The sequence below is a fragment of the Enhydra lutris genome, unplaced genomic scaffold (genome assembly GCF_002288905.1).
Source record: "Enhydra lutris kenyoni isolate GAN:26980312 unplaced genomic scaffold, ASM228890v2 scaffoldscaffold51, whole genome shotgun sequence".
In the NCBI taxonomy this organism is placed as follows: Eukaryota; Metazoa; Chordata; class Mammalia; order Carnivora; family Mustelidae; genus Enhydra; species Enhydra lutris.
The window spans coordinates 4303965-4325702 of NW_019154135.1; the positions used below are offsets into that span (position 1 = coordinate 4303965).

The 21738-nt window shown below is 40.8% G+C and overlaps 2 protein-coding genes across 2 annotated transcripts; one reads left to right on the plus strand and one right to left on the minus strand.

Annotated features, from left to right (window-relative positions):
- Nucleotides 1-155: 155 nt before the first annotated feature.
- Nucleotides 156-11107, minus strand: LOC111157026 (proteasome subunit alpha 2). The gene is made up of 8 exons (XM_022518227.1): nucleotides 10960-11107; nucleotides 6642-6718; nucleotides 5797-5929; nucleotides 4059-4181; nucleotides 3255-3336; nucleotides 1654-1727; nucleotides 529-586; nucleotides 156-443 (listed from the first exon to the last, which is right to left on the minus strand). Exons 1-8 carry the CDS (start codon nucleotides 10998-11000, stop codon nucleotides 327-329), a joined length of 705 nt encoding a protein of 234 aa, XP_022373935.1. The 5' UTR covers nucleotides 11001-11107; the 3' UTR covers nucleotides 156-326.
- Nucleotides 11108-11119: 12 nt separating this feature from the next.
- On the plus strand, nucleotides 11120-16522 carry LOC111157027 (mitochondrial ribosomal protein L32). Its single transcript, XM_022518229.1, has 3 exons — nucleotides 11120-11372; nucleotides 12778-12959; nucleotides 15424-16522. The coding sequence occupies exons 1-3, from the start codon at nucleotides 11243-11245 to the stop codon at nucleotides 15676-15678; spliced, it is 567 nt and encodes a 188-aa protein (XP_022373937.1). The 5' UTR covers nucleotides 11120-11242; the 3' UTR covers nucleotides 15679-16522.
- Nucleotides 16523-21738: the final 5216 nt, after the last annotated feature.

The window sequence follows — 21738 nt, forward strand, 5'->3', positions numbered from 1 at the left end:
GACAGCAGGGCGTCTAACAAGATTTGACTGAACCAAAACTGCATGAAGACCAACGAGTGATTTCACCATTCTGCTTTGCAGTGTAGTTTCCAGAAGTCAACTGTGATAAAAAGCAGGAAATAACTATTTTAAAATTTCACTAACTCCTAAAAAGCTAGAAGTTGGATTTAACAGTTTATTATGATTTATAAGTGTCATTTTAAAAACATCAGTCCATTAAACCATGTAGAAATAAGTATGCAAAAAGTCTGCAAAACAAAACATACTTTAAACATGTTTGAGTAGAGGGATTATCTGAGATTCCAGATTTTTCAGTCACTCAGTTATTATGCTATGGCTGCCAAGTAATCCTTAACTTCAGTCGGAGTGAGCCTCCTGAATCCGGCTTCATTGCAGATTCCAACCTCTATGTTGTCTTCTGTCATCTGTCCTTCAAAGCTTTCCTATTGAAGAGGGAGGGCAAAAGGTCAATTTTCCACACTTAATTGTAAACTCATTATAAATCCCATTGTTAGAAATTATGCTAACCTTTAGGGTTAATATGGCTGTATGAATGGCATCTTCAAGTTCCAGGTCTTCATTGTATCTAAAGAATTTTTTGAAAAAACAATGATTTATGGCACAATTTACATTATGATTTAAACCTGACAGCAGCAGCATAAGAATTTTTAAAAATCTGTAACACTCCTAAAAATACTAAGCTACAGATTCTTTTAGTCCACTCACTGCAACAGCTGTCCCCAAATAAGAATTATTTGGCATGCAATCCTAATGTCCTCCAATCCTAATGGAGCTTGAAAATCTAACAGGAGTATAAATATTTTAATATACCCAGAATATGGTGGTAATATTATAATTTTTTAAATAAAGAAGTCAGACCTTTGCTAAAATTTCCCATGTTTGTTCTCCTAAGTTTTAACTTCATGTGAAATGTTTGAAGACTATTAATATGTAAAAGGAAAGTGCTTTAAGAAAGCACTTTAAGTTTACCAATTAATCCCAGGTTTAAGATTTTTAGTCATCTTAACATTATGTGAAAAATGTACTGAGAAGGTCCATCTGTTGGTTCTAGTCAGTTACAAACTTCTACCATTCAAAATGCAGGCCACACTTTGGGGGACTAATGCTCAGTCCGGAATACGGCTGGAAATAAGAGCAGGTTGTTGTGCTAGGGTAGTTGACAGATTTTTACATAGTACTCCACTTTTCATCAAGCACACATATCATATATTTAATCTACCATTACTACCAGGTATTTGGCTTCACAATTTCTGTAATTGTTATAATGTAAACTGTTACCACTAACTCATTTAAACTTTCCTCCCAAATTTCTTACTCCAATTCCAAGAGTTTTTAATTTTTTTAGATTGTAGACGGAGAAACAAGATAAAAAATAGAAACAACATTTAGGAAACAACTATAAGAATGTAGGAAAAAAAGTTCATAAGAAATACATAATATTACCAGTTAATATACTGAAGACTAGGAAGCCAGAGTGAAGAGAAGTTTTTGTTTATTTGTAATTAGGCTACACAAATGAGTATTTGTATACAAAGTAATAAAACAAACGTGTTTAAAATCATAATGTTAGTGATTTAAACAAAATGGAGAACAATGAAGTAAGCTTGCTAAATCTAGCTACGGTTAGCCTACCTTTTCTCGAGGAAAGTCTTCCCGTTCACATAGTTCTTTCCCATTGCTGTGGCTTTCCAGGCAAAGTAAGCTCCCTAATGAGGAAGAGAAGAGGATAAACCATATTAAATCATTAATCTTATTGTATCACCCTGCCATTTCTTTTTTAGTTGTATAAATCTGTCTCCGACTTCTAAGTTCAGAGAATATTGGAATGCAATGGAATATGTCACAAAATAGGCTATTTTTACAAAAGGTAAGTAACAAAGAGGCATGAAGGCACTTCTGGAGGTTATGGAGAGGGTCAGTATTTTGATTGTGGTGACAGCTTTCTCAGGTATTTACACCCGTCAAAGCTCATCAAATCGTACACTTTGAATAGGTATAATTTACGGTATACAATTTATGTGAAGAAGTTGGTTAAAGGAAACAGATTACCTTAAGGCAAATAAGCAAAAGTATTATTCAGCTTACTAGGATTGAAGGGCTCTAAAAATCTGTCGTACATGTATGAAAAACGGTGAGCAAGTCTTTATTATTATTGCCAAATAAATTTAAAGGATACAGTATCTTGTTAAAAATATTTCATAGTTTAAAAAAATTTTCATAGTTTTGGTATTTCATAATCTAATGTTAAATGAAAGCAGCAATATATTGTATATAATATGGCCTCATCTGCTGGAAAAAAAAAACCATGCACACACACAAGAAAAATACTGAAAGAAACACACCAAACATACTTTAAAAGAAACAACTGCTTTTTAGATAAAACAGGGAAGAAAAAAGCAAAAAATGAAACCTGGATCCAAGCGATGGTGGCTTCTGCTACCCCAATGGGAGGGAAGGAAGAGGGCTTGTCATTTAGCCTCAGCAGCTCAGAGATGGGGAAACAGACACCGTGACCTCTCAAAATACTTAAGTTTCCTCAATTAAGTAACAACCAACCAAAATATTTTTCTTTTGCTTCTTTAGATTACAAGGTTAGAGTGTAAGACTGACACGGAGTGAACCTGCAATTATTTAATGAGCCACAAACTTGGAAAGATCCGTTCCTCATCATGAATCTTTTTTCTTCCAGTTTTCCTCACAGCAAATGAGATGGTTGTGAAGTAGCAGTAGCATCTACAAACCCCTCCTAACTCAGATACCAGTCTTCTGCTTTCCAGGAGACAAACTCACCCACTTTACAGAACAACGGCTTCAAGAGTTACATCTGTGTTTGTGCAGGAAAAGTCACATTCAGGTCAGCCCCAGGATTAAGCAGATGGCAAGGAGTACAGCACTGGCCTCTAGACACGAACCTTTCATCACATTTGTCAAAGCAGCAAAATTCCACTGACTTGAAGAGATCTGGTAACTACTATTTCAATCAATCTTTTCAAGTATGTGGAGTTCACAAATAAGAGAAGGCAGGAAAACAGAGGGCAGACCCTCTTCATCAGAAGACTGCATCACCAACATTTTAAATGTGCAAATGAATATACAATACTCCACGTGTTCTAAAGCCCCAGTGCAAAAGAAAAAAGGATATACTGCTAAATTTTAAACTTTTTGTGGTTACTGTTTTTATTAGATGCTCAAGAAGCACTTTAACAAATCCCTCCAATATGTATCATACTTACAGACGGATCTGACTGAAATAAATATGGTCGCCCCTCATTCCAACCACAAATTAGTAGGGAAACTCCAAATGGACGAACGCCACTGAAGAAAAGAAAAACGAAATTACTCGGCATCTTCATGGTGTTAAAGTCGACCTAAAGTAAGGATTTATTAATACTCTTAAGTATTAATAAAGCATTATCATGGGGTAAAATGAATTAGACTTGTAAGTTCCTTAAAAAGTACTTCATACCCTTCTGAACAAATCAATTCAAAACAAATTCTCTTTATGGTACTAAGGAACACTAACCAAATCATTTAGGTAAATAGAGAGACACAAATATTGGGGTAACTGTGGAGTAACATTTTGTGTCTTAACAAAATGAGAACTTTCCAAAAATGCATCTTTCCCACTAGCTTTCATTTTCAGCAACTACCTTTATATTACCTCATCCCCGTGCACACCCAGACTCCAGAGAATTAAAATAATATGGATGTGTTAGAGTTATTGCTTTCATCATGTGCTTACAATCGTTTGTGGCTGCGGAGATAAATGTGGAAGCAGCAATAACTGCCTGCCCATAAAGAAGCAGTTTCATCACTGGCAGAAGACATTATCTAGAAGCCGCTTTCTGCAATTATATCAACAGCAAGAAACAACTCTATTTTTTTCCTTAACGTTCTAGATCACCCAATTAAAAATTCAAAATATCCATCATAATGATTTTCTCTATTAAGTAAATACAAGAATAGTAAATCCTCTTCTAAAATGGTTTCTTTTTTTCTAGTTCGTTGACACATTTCAAAGTATAAAATCAACTCACCCTGACTGAGTGTATTCTTGCATTACTGAAGCGACTCTCTGCACCAGCTGAGCTGTGGGGATGGGTTCTTGGTAAACGAGATAGTATTGCTGAGCTAGTTTCCGGGCTCTGTGCACCAGCACTCTAACAAACAAGGAAGAAGGAAGATTTAGTTAACACTCGGCTATTTAACGACTCTTCTCCTACAGGCATATACCTACAGCGCAAGTCTTACATGTAGCTGTGTAACAGTAACAAGCAGTTCCAAGTTAGTCTTGCTCTGACATCCGATTCCAGTTAATTTGCGAGAAGACACCAGAGCAACACAGAGGAGCCGAGTCACAGGAAATGGAAAAAGGATAAGACAAAGGGAAGAAAATTAGGGACAAGGGGTACCAGTCAGCTCAGCACTAACAGATTAAGTAACACAATGGGAGCTTTACCTTCCTTCGTGGCTTCTTCAGGATTGTGCCCCCTTTCCCGAGGGCAGTCATCCTGTCTTTTTATCTCAGTCAAGCCAAAACACACAAATGCCCACACGGTAGTACACGTACGTACATACGTACATATACGCACACATACTACTCGGGGCATACTTTTCTCACTCTGCCGCAATCCTTTCCACAGACTGCACTTCAAAGAGTACCCTTCAGAGATTAAGAACAGCAGGAAACTATTCATAACTTTAAAAAATTTTTAAGTTATTAAAAATTATTAATATTCTCTATGATGATCAAATACATTAGCAGGACAAATAGGTTGGCCCTTTAACTGCTCCTGTACTGCAGGTCTGAACCATGCACGTTACCCTTCTGTATAAGACTCGGTTTACCCTCAGCGGTCCTGCCTTGGTGTACTCCACCAGTACACTGCAGCATCCCTTCCGAACAACAGTAACAGGATCTACTGTAGTGAAGCCTGGCCACATTCTAGCAACACTGCTGCTTTTTCTGATTTATTAAGGTGAAACTTTGGTTCTACCTGTGTTGCTTCCCAAAAATCAGGATTGAAGTAATAATACCCCCCTTTGCTTGTTATATGACAAACACAGAAATGTGCCAATCTCTTTTTTTTTTTTTTTTTTTACTATTTTGTTTATTTATTTGACAGACAGAGATCACAAGTAGGCAGAGAGGCAGGCAGAGAGAGAGAGGAGGAGGAAGCAGGCTCCCTGCTGAGCATAGAGCCCGATGCAGGGCTCGATCCCAGCACCCCGGGATCACGACCCGAGCCGAAAGCAGAGGCTTTAACCCATTGAGCCACCCGGGCACCCTGTGAAATGTGCCAATCTCTTATACAACAAAGGCCCTGATGTTTCACTTCAGTGGCCTTTGAGAATTCTGTCCGTTTGCTAAGAACACAAATATAATGGGGTTAACTCTGAATGGTAATGTTTTCTTTTGCTGCCTGATAACTTTTCCTAGATACAGTTTATTATAACTTGTATTACTTTTATTTGGAAAAGGCATAAAAGAACAGCTTAGCCCTTGGATAGTTGTGATCAGGAGGGAAAGCTCACTAAACAGAGGTAAAGAGAAATACTGGGTCTCCTCTTTTACAACAGGGTGGCACAGAGTTATCCTTAAAGCGACCCTTACTGTGGTCCCTGCAGGCAGGCTAAAGTCAGTGCCAACGACGCTAAACAAAGTACAAAAATAAAGGGTTGGGGGGTTAAAGGAAAAACATCCCTTGATTTTTCTCAAGGTACAAATTACAAACAGTTCGTAAAATGGTGAAATAAACAACAGTGTAAAAGTACCTGTAATCTGGGCCCATGCCGCTATACACCAGGCCTATATGCTTGGTAATTGGTTCCACTTTGTGTACACTTCGCTCATCATACAGAATGGATTTCTGTTTCTTCTCAGTTGCTAACACCACACCATTTGCAGCTTTAAAATAAAAAAAAGGGGGGAACGCTAGAGGTTTAATCACTTAAAGACTCTGCTTCAATAGTTTTCTAATTATGGATGCAATTCACCCAAAATCCTTTATTTCCTTTTATTTGTAAAACCTCTTCTATATTAAAATCACCTAAGAAATGGTAAATCCATTTTTCCCTCACAGGTCATCTACACTGTATAAGGAATTCCTAAAGCTAAATGCATTACCCAACATCTCTTAAAAGTATTCCAGGACACCTAAGGGTCCACACATTTTAAAATAACGAACTTCTGCCTACTTGGCTACTGTTCTTATAATTTGAAATTTAATCAATGATACAGGTTTTAAAAGAAAAAAAGGATATCTTTAGATTAAGTTTTATCACTAACTTTTTCTAAATAACAGAAAGGAGAAAAACCATATATAATTAGTGGAAAAGCAAAAGAATATTCAGTTTTCTCAATGGGAAAGACCATTTGTGGGTTATTACAACTGAGAGATAAAGGAGCTACATTTATTTTGAAAAAAAAATTTTAATCATCTTCTTAGACTTACTGGCTTATTAGTTTTTTTAAACTTCAAAATACTGTAAGTCAACAGAAATAACTGTTAAAAATTATGCTGCCCTAGCTATTTATTTGTATTAATTACTAATTAATTCCAAAAAAACTTTAGAATAACTATTAACAGGCATCTGAAATGAATGAAACATTTAATTACCTTTAATTCCTACTGAAGGGGCTCCTCCAGCTACGGCAGCCAAGGCATATTCAATCTGGACAAGTTTACCAGATGGGCTTAAAAAGAAACAAAGATATTTGCTAAATTCACATATCCTCAAATATGTATAATATAAACATCTCTGAGAAAGGGCAGATATATGGGACAAATCCATGAACCAAATACCAAAGAACAGCTGAGCTTTCACAGTATAAAGCTGTACAGAAACTGAGTTTACCAGGCAACTTGAACATATCCATAGTGAAGCACTTATTTTTCCTCCCCGCCCCCCGCAACCCCACTTTCTTGTCTGCCTCTCAAAGCAGCAGCCATCATTACTGTTGCCTTTTACCATTTCCCAACCTTGTGACTTCAAATTACTTAACCCCACTGTGCTTCAGTTTTCACATCCATAAAGTGGGGATAAACGGGACAATACCTATTTCAAAAGACCGTTGTGAAGATTAAATGAAGTGATGCCTTTTGTTCCTGGCACAAAATTAGCAATAAGTAAATACCAAACAGTCATGTAATTAGCACATCTGTGTGTTTGTTAAATACCATGCAACAGCATATATTTTGTATGGGTAGAGTTACACATTTTGTAAGGTAGGCATGGCCTAAGATGTAAGACCTAGTTATCACCCATGACAAAATATTTTCTATATAAGGCTATTTGGCGAAGCTATGAGCTGATGATATGTAACATATCTGATTCCATGGGTTTCACAGCCAAATACCAGCCCTGAACTGGCTTTTAAGATCATACTTCATTTCAATCCAATTATTGAGTTAAAACATCACAAATTCGCAGACTAACCTAATTTTACAGATTAAAAAAAAGGTCTTGAGTGAAAGTAATTTGTCTAGAATGACACAGCTTAGTCCATATCTCCGGTCTACTAATGAAAATATAACCTTGAGTTTCAGAAGGTCTTTTGTTTCAGCTTCATAAAATTATGGATACTCGGTCACTCAATCCTCAACTTTGTTCCAGACACACAGACTACTCTCAGAACTCAAAAACCCCTTTGACAAGCTAACATCTCTGCCTGGAATGCATTTCGCCTTCCTCTGGTGAACTCTCTCCTGGTCACCCCTCAATCTTCAGTAGAAATGCCATGTTCTTAGAGAAGCTGTCCTGACCATTCAGACTAGGTTGAGTCGCATGCACATATGCCCATGATGTCCCATACTTCCCCTCTGGCTAGGAGTCATCATGCTTAAATTATTCTTAAAATGTCTGTCTTCTTCAACAAAGTGTGAAGAAACTGAGTTCGGTCAGTATGCTAACATATAACCTAGTACCAGGACTCACAATCATTTGGCTAGCAGAGACACAACTAGACCTATGTAAGGAATAAGCCTAGGTGTGGCAGTTTAAAAACTCTTAAATGACAAAATTAGCTAACTTGAGTGAAATAACATCAATAGGTATTCAAATTTTTAAAATCAGGCTGTACATGTTTTACTTTATTAGTCACTATTTCTTTTTTTTTTTTTAAGATTTTATTTATTTATTTGTCAGAGAGAGAGAGAGGGAGAGAGAGCAAGCACAGGCAGACAGAATGGCAGGCAGAGGCAGAGGGAGAAGCAGGCTCCCCGATGAGCAAGGAGCCCGATGTGGGACTTGATCTCAGGACGCTGGGACCACGACCCGAGCCGAAGGCAGCTGCTCAACCAACTGAGCCACCCAGGCGTCCCAATAGTGAACCTTTTTATATGGTTTTAGTTTTCTAGCAATAGTAGAGATAGCCCAGCCTACCAACCAGTGCTTGGCTAGGCATCAATAGATGTGCCTTTAGTTTAAAATACGACACTGAACTATAGTTCTTTGACTTCAGTTAAGAGAATATGCATCTGTTACTGTGAAATAGGGACAGATGTGTCAGGGCTCCAAGGAGTGTAAGTTCCCAGGCAAAAAGAAGGAATTAATGATTACCTTCATGTGGACAGAGGGAGAAGCAGGCTCCCCGATGAGCAAGGAGCCCGATGTGGGACTCGATCCCAGAACGCTGGGATCATGACCTGAGCCGGAGGCAGCTGCTTAACCAACTGAGCCACCCAGGCGTCCCTATTAGTCACTATTTCAATAAACATATCATGACTCACTGGATCCACCCAGTTTTCAATTGTTCATTATCTAGCTCAAATACTCCTGGAGAACATTTTAAAGCGTCACGTAAACTTAAATATACCTTCTCTCTGTTCCCACAGTCACCTGCATACACATCTAGCATTGCATCTTCCTATATGAAAGCTTACCAGTCTATGAGCTCACTGAGCCATCAACCATCTTTTTAGTCAGTCATGCCACTGGCCCATTCCAAAGTACCAGCATCTCTACGTGGGATAACTGACTTTTACCTAGTTTTCCTCTTTTCTACCCTTACTTCAGTCTCCCTAGCCGGAGATACCATTGTACATCACCTCACTTAAGTTCTGCAACTTCCTGGTTCATTTAAAATACAAACTTCTTATTCTGGCCTACAGGGCTCTGCAAGAGTGGCCCTACACACGCTAACTCATTGCCCACCATACTCTAGCACACTGGCCTTAGTTTCAATTCCTGTAGTTCAAGCTCTTCCCCAACTTCAGGACTTTCACATATCCCCTTTCCTCTGTCCATGGGTCTCTCTACCCCTATGTCTTCAAATAGTTGGCTTTTCTCACCTATGGTCTAACAAATTCACCCCCACACGCAGTGCCTTGTCCCGACTATCCAATCTACAGTTATGTTTCCTTTTTTACTCTCTTTCAATAAAAATTTCTGAGTAAAGAAAAACTTTATTCAGAATGCATTAGCAGACACTAATTAGTAGACACACTGTTTACTCATTGTCAATATTCTCAACTGAATGTAATCCACAAGAACACCTTTTCATCCTATATTATAGCCTCATAACTTCCACCATTAATAGTTTAATTCTGAGTAAAACAGCCTAGAAACAAAAATTCCAGTCTGAGTTGAACTATTATGTTAAAAAACAAGTTTATTTTAATAAATTATTACAGATGGATCCAGCCCCTGATGATGTTTTGTTTCAGCTCCACTTATTCTAAAGAAAAGATTATACTTTCTTAAAGAACCAAGTTTGCTTTGTTCACAAATATGAACAGTGATTATTTAGCAAATATTGTTCTCTATCATTGTATATGGTTACAAAGGCTTAAAAAATCATTTATTATTGAAAACTGCCAAGGGTATGGAAAGTATTTTAGTATTTTAAAAAGACAACATACAGTAACAGAAACTGTATTAATTTTGTCATTGGAAAGAACCCAGTTTTAACATGAACTCAGCTACTCATCTATGACCTCAGACAAGTTTTGATTTGCTCGACCTGTGGTTAGTTCATCAGTAAATGTTGAACTAACATTTATCACACAGGGTAGTAGAAAGAAGTGGAGTAGGTTAAATTGCACCCACACAGAAAGTACTCAACAAGTTGGATCCCGCTTGCCTTCGGCTAGCTGTCAGAACATTTCAACTAAATGGCAGATTACTGATCCCTAAGAAAATGGTCAAACTGAATCATTCCCGGGTCGATTTATTAAACCCTTGGCTGATGGTTTTCTTACATCTGGAACAATAGTTTATCTCAAATATATTTTGCAAAGTATACTATTATTAATCCCTTGTCCTAAAATAGAAAAGCCTACAATTTTTTTGTAAAGTATACATATCCTTCCCCCCCCCCCAAAATCGCCAAAACGGAAATGCAGCTTACTAGCCTGGGGCCCACGAACATTGGGGGACAGAAAGATTCGCGCTTTCACTTTTTAGTCCTTAAACTTCTAACCGGGGCAGGGAAGAAACCGAAAGCGGGAAGAGATTTCGAAGTACCAAACGGAGACTAAGACTCAGACCAAACTGTAACGATGAGGTTTTCCGAAAAGAAAAAAGGGACCCCAAACATTGGACCAAGATTCCAAGGTCCAGAAGCTCCCCAATCAGGCCTACTTGGGTCAGAAAGGAAATCCTGAGTTCCGAACGGGACACCCGGAGGCAGCTAATCCAAAACTGCCTTATTCGCCAGTCTTCAAAGTGAAAGTAAATCCCTGGTGGAGGACCTCAGCCGCCCGCAGCCCCAAGGTCGCCCTCGATCCCCAAACCCGCGTTCCCGCGGCTTCCCGGCACCGCTGCTCCCAGGCCGCGGGCGGGCCAAGAAAATGACTTTGCAAAGTCGCATTTCCATTCCTATTTCCCACTGGGCCCCCCGGAAGCATCAAGCCAGAGAATAGGACGGAAAAATCCGAGCAGAGGGAACTCCTACAACCCCGGTTCCGCGGAGGACTTTGGGAGCCCCTTCCATACCTGAATGTAGTCAGCGAAAAGCTGTAACCGCGCTCCGCCATCTTTACCTGGAGTGCCAAAGCACATCCGAACACATGCGCACTGGAGCCAGTTTCTTTTCATTTCCCCTCCCCGCTCCTTCCTTTCTCTCTCTCTGATTGGAGGAGAGTCAGAGCCGCTCCAGGGACATGCTGGGCGATGTAGTTCTAGCAGTCAGGTTTGCTAGACTCTGCGTCTGTACGCATGCTCTAGGCGGCGCGGAACGCAGCAGTCAGGTGGGAGTGGTCTTCGGGCGGCGAGGAAGATGGCGTCGGCCATGCTGGTGCTCATTTTTCCGCCGTGGCCGGCCGCCCGGGGACTCCTCCGGAGCTGTTGGGAACTGCTACAGCGGAAACTTCAGCAGACCGGGCCAGGTTTACCCAGTCCTCCGTGGGGTACGTAAGGAAGGCCGCCGTGGAGGAGAGATCGGATGAGGGGACCCCAGGCAGCTTTGGGGGCACAGCTTGTATTTCGCTTTCCTCCCGCGTTTTGATCCGTCGCGGCCAGTAGAGACGTTGTCCGGGATAATTCCTTACTTGGAAAGTAGAAGAAGTTGGTTTTGCCTCCCCCAACCCCGAAAAACAGAAAAAAATCGTCTGATTGTCCCATTCATAACAGAATGTAATCGAAGTTTATTCGCTTAGATCGGGGTCGCCACTATCTAGATCCTGTTTCCATCTCAGTCCTCCAACCCCCTAAAGCAGTTTGTCCTCCTTTGTGGTGTTTGAGCTCTGCAGCTGAATCCTGCTGGTCCCTGTGTTTTCCTCGGCAACGAATTTTAGTTAGAAGTATCTTGGATGTTAAAATTGTCATTACTTTCTCATTTACATTCTACGCTTATTTCTAAGGTGTCCCGATATATTGCCCAGGGAGTCTGAACGGAGAGCCCACCGTAAGCCAAAGCCTACCGGTGCTTCTGGGAAATCTCCACACCATCCCGTTAGGTATCACCACTTTTCAGCGGAAGGAGCAGGCTCATAAAGTCCCAAGGTCACACGGGCTGGCAGAGCCTGTGCTGTTAACCACTGAGCTCTGGTTTGCGATACTTTCAGATCTGTTAGAAAGTAATACCAGTTGCTAAATGTTAGACAGCTTTGTATATTTTTAAGAGTTCCTAAAACCGAAACCAAAAGACATCTTCCATGTCTGAGGAATAGCAGGGAAAGGATAAAGGAATCTCTTTGATTTTATAAGCAACGTAGAAAAACAACTGAAACGTTGATAGTCACTTAAGTAAATATCATGCAGAATGGTGAGCTAGTTCTTTTCTTTAGAGAACAGACAGTAACCAAATGCTATGAAGAACTAAGTGACTTAAAGGGCCTACCAAACTATATGACAAAGGAAGTAATTCAGTTGGAATATAATAAAAAGTGGTCATGATGCAGTTATTTGAATGCAAGTTAGAAATATATTTGGGGAACCTCAAGCTTAGATTTACTTGTAAAATAGGAACTGCTTACCAAGTAGAATGTGGAGAGTTTGAGTGATTCATTCATGTTTACTACTAAACCCCTGAGTTCTATATTTCAGAAAGTGAGAAATTCTTGGTAAAATTTTACTGATTCATTTCAGCAGGTGCCTCTAAGAAAAAAATTCTATTCACGTTGTTTAAAATTGCATTATGTTTGAATTTTAGTGTATTTAATAGCTAAGGCTTCTGTTTAATGTCTGTTGATTCGTAGTGTTCTAAATTTTATATATGTCTATTGCCATATCACTCTTGTTAAGAGAATGATATGTAGAGAGTCATTTAGAAACTAGAAATCTATTCTTTATTTCCACGTTTTGTTTTTGTAGGGCCAGCATTAGCAATCCAAGGTCCAGCTGTATTTACAGAACCAGCAAATGATACCAACGGAAGTAAGGAGATTCCCAGCCTTTCAGATAGTATCTTTTGGATGGCAGCTCCGAAGAACAGACGCAGCATTGAAGTTAACCGCTGTAGGAGAAGAAACCCTCAGAAACTTATTAAAGTTAAGGTAATACGTTGATTTTTGTGGGTGTGCTTTTCTCTCACATCTACCAGTGCATCTCCTCTTAGTACTTATATGGCCTATGAGTAAATCATTCTTAGAGCTTATACATGTACTTTCCTCTGGCCTAAATAAAATACAGCTTTCTCATTGTGTATGTTTATATGTCTACTGTCCTGTAGCCTAAATGTTAGGACCACAGTCAAGGAGAGAGTTTGGAGTCTGGATGAAAGACTGGGTTTATGAAAAACCTATGTGACTTTTGTTAGGAGCTGGTGATTTGGAGTCATATGTTGATAAACATCTTAATCATAGCAGAGTCTAGAATTAAATTCAGAAGCAGTAGGTATATTGGATCTCAAGTTTTACTAACCCTTACATGTTTATTCTGTCCTTCACTGTGACAAGTAAAATACTGTGAAAGATAATCCTTAGGTTGGTCATAAAAATAGCTGTTATCTATTTAGTGCCCCTAATGTGTCTAAGTGCTTTATGTGAATTATCTTACCAAATCCTCACAATAGCCCTACAAAGTATATATAGCTTTGCTTATTTTTAGGATTGAAGAAACTGAGGCAAAAAGAATTTGCCTGTAGTCACAAACAACTATTAAGTGGTAGAGCCAGGATGTAAGCCAAGGCAGTCTGATTCTTTTTTTTTTTTTTCTTTTTTTTTTTAAGATTTTATTTATTTGACAGAGAGAGAGAGAGATCACAAGTAGGCAGAGAGACAGGCAGAGAGAGGGAGGAAGCAGGCTCCTTGCTGAGCAGAGAGCCTGATGTGGGGCTCGATCCCAGGACTCTGAGATCATGACTTGAGCCGAAGGCAGAGTCTTACCCACTGAGCCACTCGGGTGCCCCAAATTCTGATTTTTTTGAACATACATTCTTCTCTTGAATCTTTCTGGTGTGTTCCTGTCCTCAGACAATTCCAGGTGGCCATACCCATTCCCCCTTCTCCCTGCCCCCGTGGATATACTCTTCACTGATCTAGTAAACAAGAATTACATTGTTTGTTACCTTTGATTTGTTAACTCATGCTTTTAACAGTCATGATCTGAGTTACTATTTGCACCGTGACATTCCACAGCAAGAGCACAGGGCAGATGAAACTCAAGAACAGAGAGTTGACTTTCATAAACTTCCAACATTCACTATTAAACCATGCCCTTAGAACTTAAGCCAAAAAGTATTACTGAGTCACGTTTGGAACTGGACTTAAAGTCTGGGGCTGAAAAGTATGTCATTAAAGCAATAATACATACAGTTTGATTGAGAGAATTTATAATTTTGGAATGAGAGTAAGCTGTTCCATGAATTCCCTCACTGCATTTATTCTGAGGGAAAAGACTATTCCCTGTGGACTCATTTTTTTCACTGAATTGCTTCTAGCTTCACATAGTATATTATGCTGGTACTTTGATCAGGAAGAGAGCTCTGGGTATCGCTCCCACACTTCCAATTAGACATGCAATCCAGCATCCAGTGTAGCAAGGAAAATGAGAAGTTGATGAGGCAAGTCATTCGCAAGATTCTTTACTCCTTTCAGAAAGTGAAACTCTTCTTTGTCATTGCCTCACAAACGTTTATATGTTAATTTTATGAAGTGCTTGGAATTGCTTTGATGCTCCTATTTACAGTTTGTCTTTTCTACTGCAAATCTACCTTTAGAGCACATTGAAAACATTTCTTCAGAGGTTATAATTGTCTTATTGAAGTTGAGTGTAAAAACTCATTATCAAATTGTAGCATAAGAAGGGAGTTTTACATTAAGGAATAATCAGTGTTATTCATAAAAGGAAAAATTAGACCACATACCAACTGTTATACCATATACTGTAGTACACTAGAGGCTTCATACAGAAATTTAAGTTACACTGATACATTAGGGGAAGCCAACTATAATGTTTGTCATCTTGTTTTCCCCAGGGGGGTATAAAATGAGTTCCCTTTCCCTTGGTCTCTTATTACAATGGTGCCTGTCTGGGTCCCCCATTGTGTTGAAGGACTCCTTTAGATGTTCAGTATTTGAAGATGGGGGAATAGAGTATCATTTTACATAATATGGCTGCTGTGTTTAAGTGAAAATGTACCAGCTTCATAGTTGGTAGACCTGAGTTCTAGTCCCACTTTCTCTATTAATTCAAACTTGTTTGTCCTCAGTTCCCCTATTAAAGTGGCATTGAGGGGCACCTGGGTGGCTCAGTTGCATGTCCAGTTCTTGATCTCTCATCTCAGGTCTTGGTCTCGGGGCCATGAGTTCAAGCCCCATGTTGGGCTCTGCGATGTGCATGGAGCCTACTTAAAAAAAAAAAAAAAAAAATTAAAGTGAGGTTGAACTGGTATATGACCTTATGCGACATGAACAGTCCAATAAAGTTCAAGTGTAAGCATCATTCCTGTCTGGTTACATGTGCAGTATTAGGCCTCTTCTTAAAATACGTTTCTGTTGTTTTTTTTTTTTTTTAAAGAACAATATTGATGTTTGTCCTGAATGTGGTCACCTGAAACTGAAGCATGTCCTTTGTGGCTATTGCTATGAGAAGGTGTGCAAGGAGACTGCAGAAATAAGAAGACAGATGGGGAAACTAGAAGGGGGCCCTTTTAAGGCTCCTTCTGTGGAGACCGTGGTGCTGTACGCAGGAGAGGTACCATCTGAACAAGATCGTGGTAAGAGAATCATTGAACGAGACAGGAAGCGACCGTCCTGGTTCACCCAGAATTAAGACCAAAGGTGTTGGAAGAGGATAACTTCATACAAAACATTTATCCTGAAAGAGAGGAAAATTCTTTGTTTTCACATTAGTTTGCACTTGTTTTTAAATTACCAGTCTAGTTTAAAACATTCTCTCAAAGCAGTTGGTTTTGTGTGGGCAATTTGAATAAAATACCAGGAGTAAACTCTGAAAATATTTGTTTATACAGAGGCACAATGGACTAACATGTCTGTTTCTGTTATACTGTAAGGTTTTAAGTAAACGTAAAATTTCCAATACCAGAAAATAAAAACAAATGATTCGAAATTCCTTGCAAGAATTACGTGTTTTGGTTCTGATTTGGTTTGTCTGCCAGTGGTTTTTCTTACACAAAAACAAACAGATACTTTCATTTAAGTAACACCGGGAAATAGGTTATTTGAATTTTGGGTATTGTTTTTCTAAGATGGCAGTAAGAGGAGGTTTGTTCTGTTCAGTTTTGTTTTGTTTTAGCAAATTAAAATTGCCTTTGGTGAAATCCATTTTATATGGGATGTGTGATGTTAATTTACTTAGAAATAGCTCTTCACATTTTACACTAAATCAAAATGATTTTGAGAATTCCTTAGATGGCTCACGAGATTTGTATTTTATAGTTTGGGGAGAGATTTTTAGAAGGAGATGTGAGTAAATTCACTGGTATACAGAACATGTACATATCGTTTAGTTTATTTTTCATCCTCTCATCTTATCTCTTTGTAGCAATGGCCTTTTTAACTTAATATAATTCATTTCAAATTTCCCTTTCCCTGCCCCCTTCATGTATCTATCCTGAACCTGAAGTTTGCTATTTTATGTGTTTCCTGCCACATTTTAAAAAAATTAAAAAGTGAAATAAGTTATTAAAACACACTGTGAGGGGCACCTGGGTGGTGCAGTTGGTCAAGCGTCCGAGTCTTGGTTTAGGCGCAGGTGAGGATCTCAGGGTCCTGAGATGGAGCCCCGAATCAGGCTTCCTGCTCAGTGGGGCATCTGCTTAAGATTCTCTCCCTGTGCCCCTCCCCCAACTTGTGCATGCCCACTGTCTCTCTAAAACAAATCTTTAAAAAAAAAAACCACACACATTCTGAGATGAGTAAGGGAATTACAGTTAAATGGAAAATCAGTAGTAGGTAAAATAATATAAAGCCTAGAGATAGATTTAAGTAAAATGCATGCCACATTAGCCTGAATACTTTTTGGAAACAGGCAGTGACTTCAACTCAAGTTTTCTTTCCTTTGAAAGAACCTGTACGAATAAATCTTCGCAAGGTAAGACCCATGTTCCAGAACTATCTAGTTCCAGAACACAACTATCCTGGTACTAAAACCTGAGGGCAATTTCTCCCGTGGGACTTCATAGTGATGATTCCGTGATGGAGTAACCCATGTTCGTATTCCTAGAAGTAAAATGAATCAGTTACATCAGGTATAGTATAGACCAGTACTGTGCTGAAGAACAATGTCATAAAAACAAATCCTTAAAACTTCCAAAGTGTTGGAGTCCCGGTAAATAATTCTTCAAGGTTGGGGCTCCTGGTTGGCTCAGTGGGTTAAAGCCTCTGCCTTCGGCTCAGGTCATGATCTCAGGGTCCTGGGATGGAGCCCCACATCGGGCTCTCTGCTCAGCGGGGAGTCTGCTTCCTCCTCTCTCTCTCTGCCTGCCTCTCTGCCTACTTGTGATCTCTGTCTGTCAAATAAATAAATAAAATCTTTAAAAATAATAATAATAATTCTTCAAGGTTTAGCTCTATCTAAGCCTGAAATCGAGATTGTGGAAGAACCGATTATCTGGGTATTCGCACTAAGGCGAATTACCTGCAGGTGATGATTTCTTAAACTCTGAATAAGCTTTAGAAGTGCTGTGCATCAAACTTTTTATACTTCAGGTAGGATCCCTGAGTCATGAAATTTGAGGCCAAGTCCGCACACCCCAGGTCTTGCACTGCCTACTGAGTGTAGGTGTATCGTGCGCCCCAGCTGACACAGTGTCCTTTGACTCAGCAGCGCACTCTTCATGCAGGGAGACCCGGGGAGCATATGTGGCCAGGGTCACTTCTCGTTTGGACTGCTAAATGTCATATAAAATAGATCCCCAAAGTAGGTGGCAAAACCAGATACCTAGTTTCCGTTAGGAAACAGCATCCTAAAAGAGTGTTACTCTTTTTTTTTTTTGAAGAGGTTCTCCCATCAAAGTCCTCTTTGAAATACATTTTATTAGTTCATACCACCAGTTTTTATCGTCAGGGGGAAAAAAGCATTATGAGTTGGAATTAAATCACTCATGTAACTGATCGGTTAATTTTCCTGAATATTGGAAATGATCCCCCCTGCTTGTTCCCTGCTCTCAAGACATGGAGACATTTTACCAGGTACTTTCGGAGAGTAAGTCTCCAGGAGGGTTCACATTATGTTGCGGTTGGGAGAGGCTGGCGATGAGGCGTGTGTCCCCTCTGAGCATACTAGCACTCCCCTCCAGCTTGCTGTCTCCTCTTTAACTGCGTCCTAGCAGATCATCAGATTCTGAAAATCTGGTGTCTGACTTCATTCTGTCTCCCTGCCAGTGTCCTCATTCTAACCCCGTCATGTCTCTCCTGAGCTGTTGTTACTCCGCACTTTCCAATTACTAGTTTCCAGTCTTCTCATATTTCTAATTAATTTTCTTTAATAGCTTTTAAATTACGAAAGGGACACACGATTGTAGTTAATGAAACAATGCAAAGTATATAAGCCAAAGTTAGGAATCCTTTCTCTGCCACTACACCTGATACCACACTACGTGGTATACAAGCTTCTAGATGTGACGGCCCCAAGGTAGTGTAAAGTGATTGTATCACTCCCCTGGCCAAAACCAGAGTCCTCATTAAACCCTCACACTTTGCCTTCATAGTGTGTCCAAGTCTTTGTCCCTCCCCCTCTGCAGGTCAGGGCACACCCCGTCCCCTGTTCAGATTGTTGGAATCAACCACCCAGAGCTGTTTGACACCCCACCTCGGCAGGCTTCACTCCTCTCTCAGTGCCTTCACTGGCTTCACTGTCTCTCTCCCACCTCAGTGTCCTTCAGACTCCCTTACTGTTCCTCCTCTTCTCCCTAGCCTTCAGAGCGCCCAAGGCTCCATCCTTGGGGAACTCATCCTGTCCTGGCCTTAAATAACACGGTATGTTGACTCCTTCCAATTTGGTGTTTCCGGCAGGGGCCTCTCCCCTGAACTCCAGACTCATGTTCCATTGCCCGCATGGCATCTCCCGTCACATGTCCAGCAGATATCTTAAACTCAGCATCTGCAACTCGGAATCCCTTCTCTCCCAGTCCTACTTCCCCTACTCCCTGGACCTTTTCATCCCAGCTAATGGCAACGCCATTCTCCTAGTTGCTCAGTTCCAAAACCTACCCCAGTGATCCCTGACTCTCTAGATAAGTCTGTCTCTTCCTCTCTCACATTCAATTTGAGCAAATATGCAAATCCCACTGGTTCTATATTTAAGAATATGCTTAGAATCTGACCGCTCACCACCATCTGCACTGCTGCCACCCCAGTCAGAGCCCCCATTATCTTTTCTAGAATAGCAAAGTCTCCCACTGACTGTTGTGTTTGCTGCCACCTTGGTCTCCTATATTCTGTCCCCTACGCAGCAACCAGAATCGTTTCAAAACAGGGCAAGTTCTGGCTCTTCTCCTCAGATTCCCTTACTCAAAAACTCAACTCCAGTGAAACACACAGATACACATGTGAAGACTTTTGCATTATGTAATACATGTATTTTTCATGGGTAAACTGAGTTTTGATAAATATTTAGGTGGACTATGGATGACTCCCACTTAAAGAAATTATGATAAATCTATTAAAAATATGAATCTTTTTTCACAATTTGTAAATTCAAGGTATGTATGACTTATAAATTCAAGATTTCTTCTATGAAGTATAAAAATGGGGGACTTTGAGACATTCCTGGCGTGGGGATCACGAACCCTCCTTTTACAGAACTTTACCATCCCAGCCCCCGCCCTCTCGTATGCAGCTGTTACGTTTCAGGAACAGGGTTAGTCCCTCAGAATTTCTGAATCTGTGCTCAGGACCTCTGCTACCCAGTGTTTCGTTCCCTGGCAAACCACAAAAATACCTCCTCTGCCTTTCCTGCAGCCCGCAAGGAGCAGGGTCACCCTGTAGCCTATACCACATTCCTTTTTCAGTCTGTGCCTCTGATCCGAGTGGTGTCTCTCCCGGCTGCTGTCTTCACTCGTCTCTACAGCAGAGGGCAACAGAGAGCGCGTTCTGGCACCTGGGGCTAACTTATCCGGTATTGGAAACACTTCCTACAGTGGCCATGGCCCCGGGTCACCCCGCTCCTCTCCTGTCCCGTCGACCTCCTTTGCCTTCCCCTTCTCCATGATCGTGAAGTTGCTAGTGAGTGTTAGGGATGCACTTTGGAGCCAGGTCAGGAGGAAAGCTGGGAGGCCATCATGATCTGGTCTCCCGGACCCTGTTACCGAAGCTCAGGAGCGGCTTGACAGTTTCAGCCTGGACACCGAAGGAATGTTTCCCTGAAGTGCCACAGTTCACCGGGCATCCCGAGCCGCCTCACTAGGGGGCAGCAGGTGAACTGCAGTGCCTCCTCTCCAGAGAAACAACATCCCGCCAGGTCCTGCAAGGCAGGAGACACAGGAGACATTTCGTCTGTTTCTACCAAACCCATATATTTAAGGCATGGAAGTGAACGAGACTATCCAGGGCGTGCACTCAAGAGAGAGGGGAGAACCCTAAACCGGGGAGGAAATCAGGAGCGTGTCCAGCCACAGATCCCAAGAGAGGAGAGCGTGTCAAGAAGAGGGAGCTCCCATTGTGTCCAATGAGGCCCGAATGAGGATAGGAGAGGCCCCGCGATCATGACAGATCTCGTTTGGGACCTGGCAAAATCCGTTTCATCGAGTGCCGGCAGCAGAAGCCAGATTGCAGTGGACTGAAGAAGAGGTGTTCTACAGCGGTGTTCCTGGGTGGTTCTTTCCAAAAGCTTTCCTCCACAAGGGAGCAGGGAAATGAGGTAAAAGCTAGAGGAGGATAGGGCATGACAGGGTGGGTGTCTGCCCGCAGGTGTGTGTGCTGCAAACCTAGAGCTTAAACATGTTTGTGCTCAAGGGCACTACCCAGTAAAAGAGGAGAATGTTGATGAAATGACAGAGCTCTAGTTCTGTATTCTTTGTGACTTTGCACTAGACGTTAACCCTAAAACTTAATGAATTTGACATAGTCTTTCCACACAACAGTGTGATATTTTCCTTTATTTATTCCAACCTTATTTCCTAGCCTTAGTGAAGGTTCTGTGGTTTTCCTCACCTAATCCCACACGTTCACTGCAAGAGCTACCCCAGTGCCCTTGACTCAAACCATCGGCCGTGGAGAGAGATTGTGTCCCGTTCGTTAGCCAGAATGGCTTTCACCTCCCTCAGACACGTTTTGTTTACTGAAGGTTTTGTTTACTGAAGTAGCCCCAGGAGCTGGAAGAAATCTGAGAAGCCTGATGCATTTTCATACTTTTCTTGAATATGCTTAGAAGCCTAGGTCTCCGAATCTGTTCTCGCACAGCCTAATCTATACTTTTGCTTTTCCCATTTTCCTGCCATTAGATTTAGGTAAAGCAAATAATTCCGTTCAGTCCAGTGTATTGATGATTTAATGGCCGGTGTTATAAGTCAGGTGTCATTTGGGAGGCTTAATGGGTCTTTTCGCTGATACTGTTTTCCAGAACATGAAGGCCAGGGACATCTAATTGTACACTTGGAGTTAGCATAAGGATGTGGCTTATAGGAGATAAAGTGAGCAATAGGAAAGACAAATTCTCAAAGCTTTTTTTTTTTTTTTTAAAGATTTTATTTATTTATTTATTTGACAGAGAGAGAGATCACAAGTAGACGGAGAGGCAGGCAGAGAGAGAGAGAGAGAGAGGGAAGCAGGCTTCCTGCTGAGCAGAGAGTCCGATGCGGGACTCGATCCCAGGACCCTGAGATCACGACCCGAGCCGAAGGCAGCGGCCTAACCCACTGAGCCACCCAGG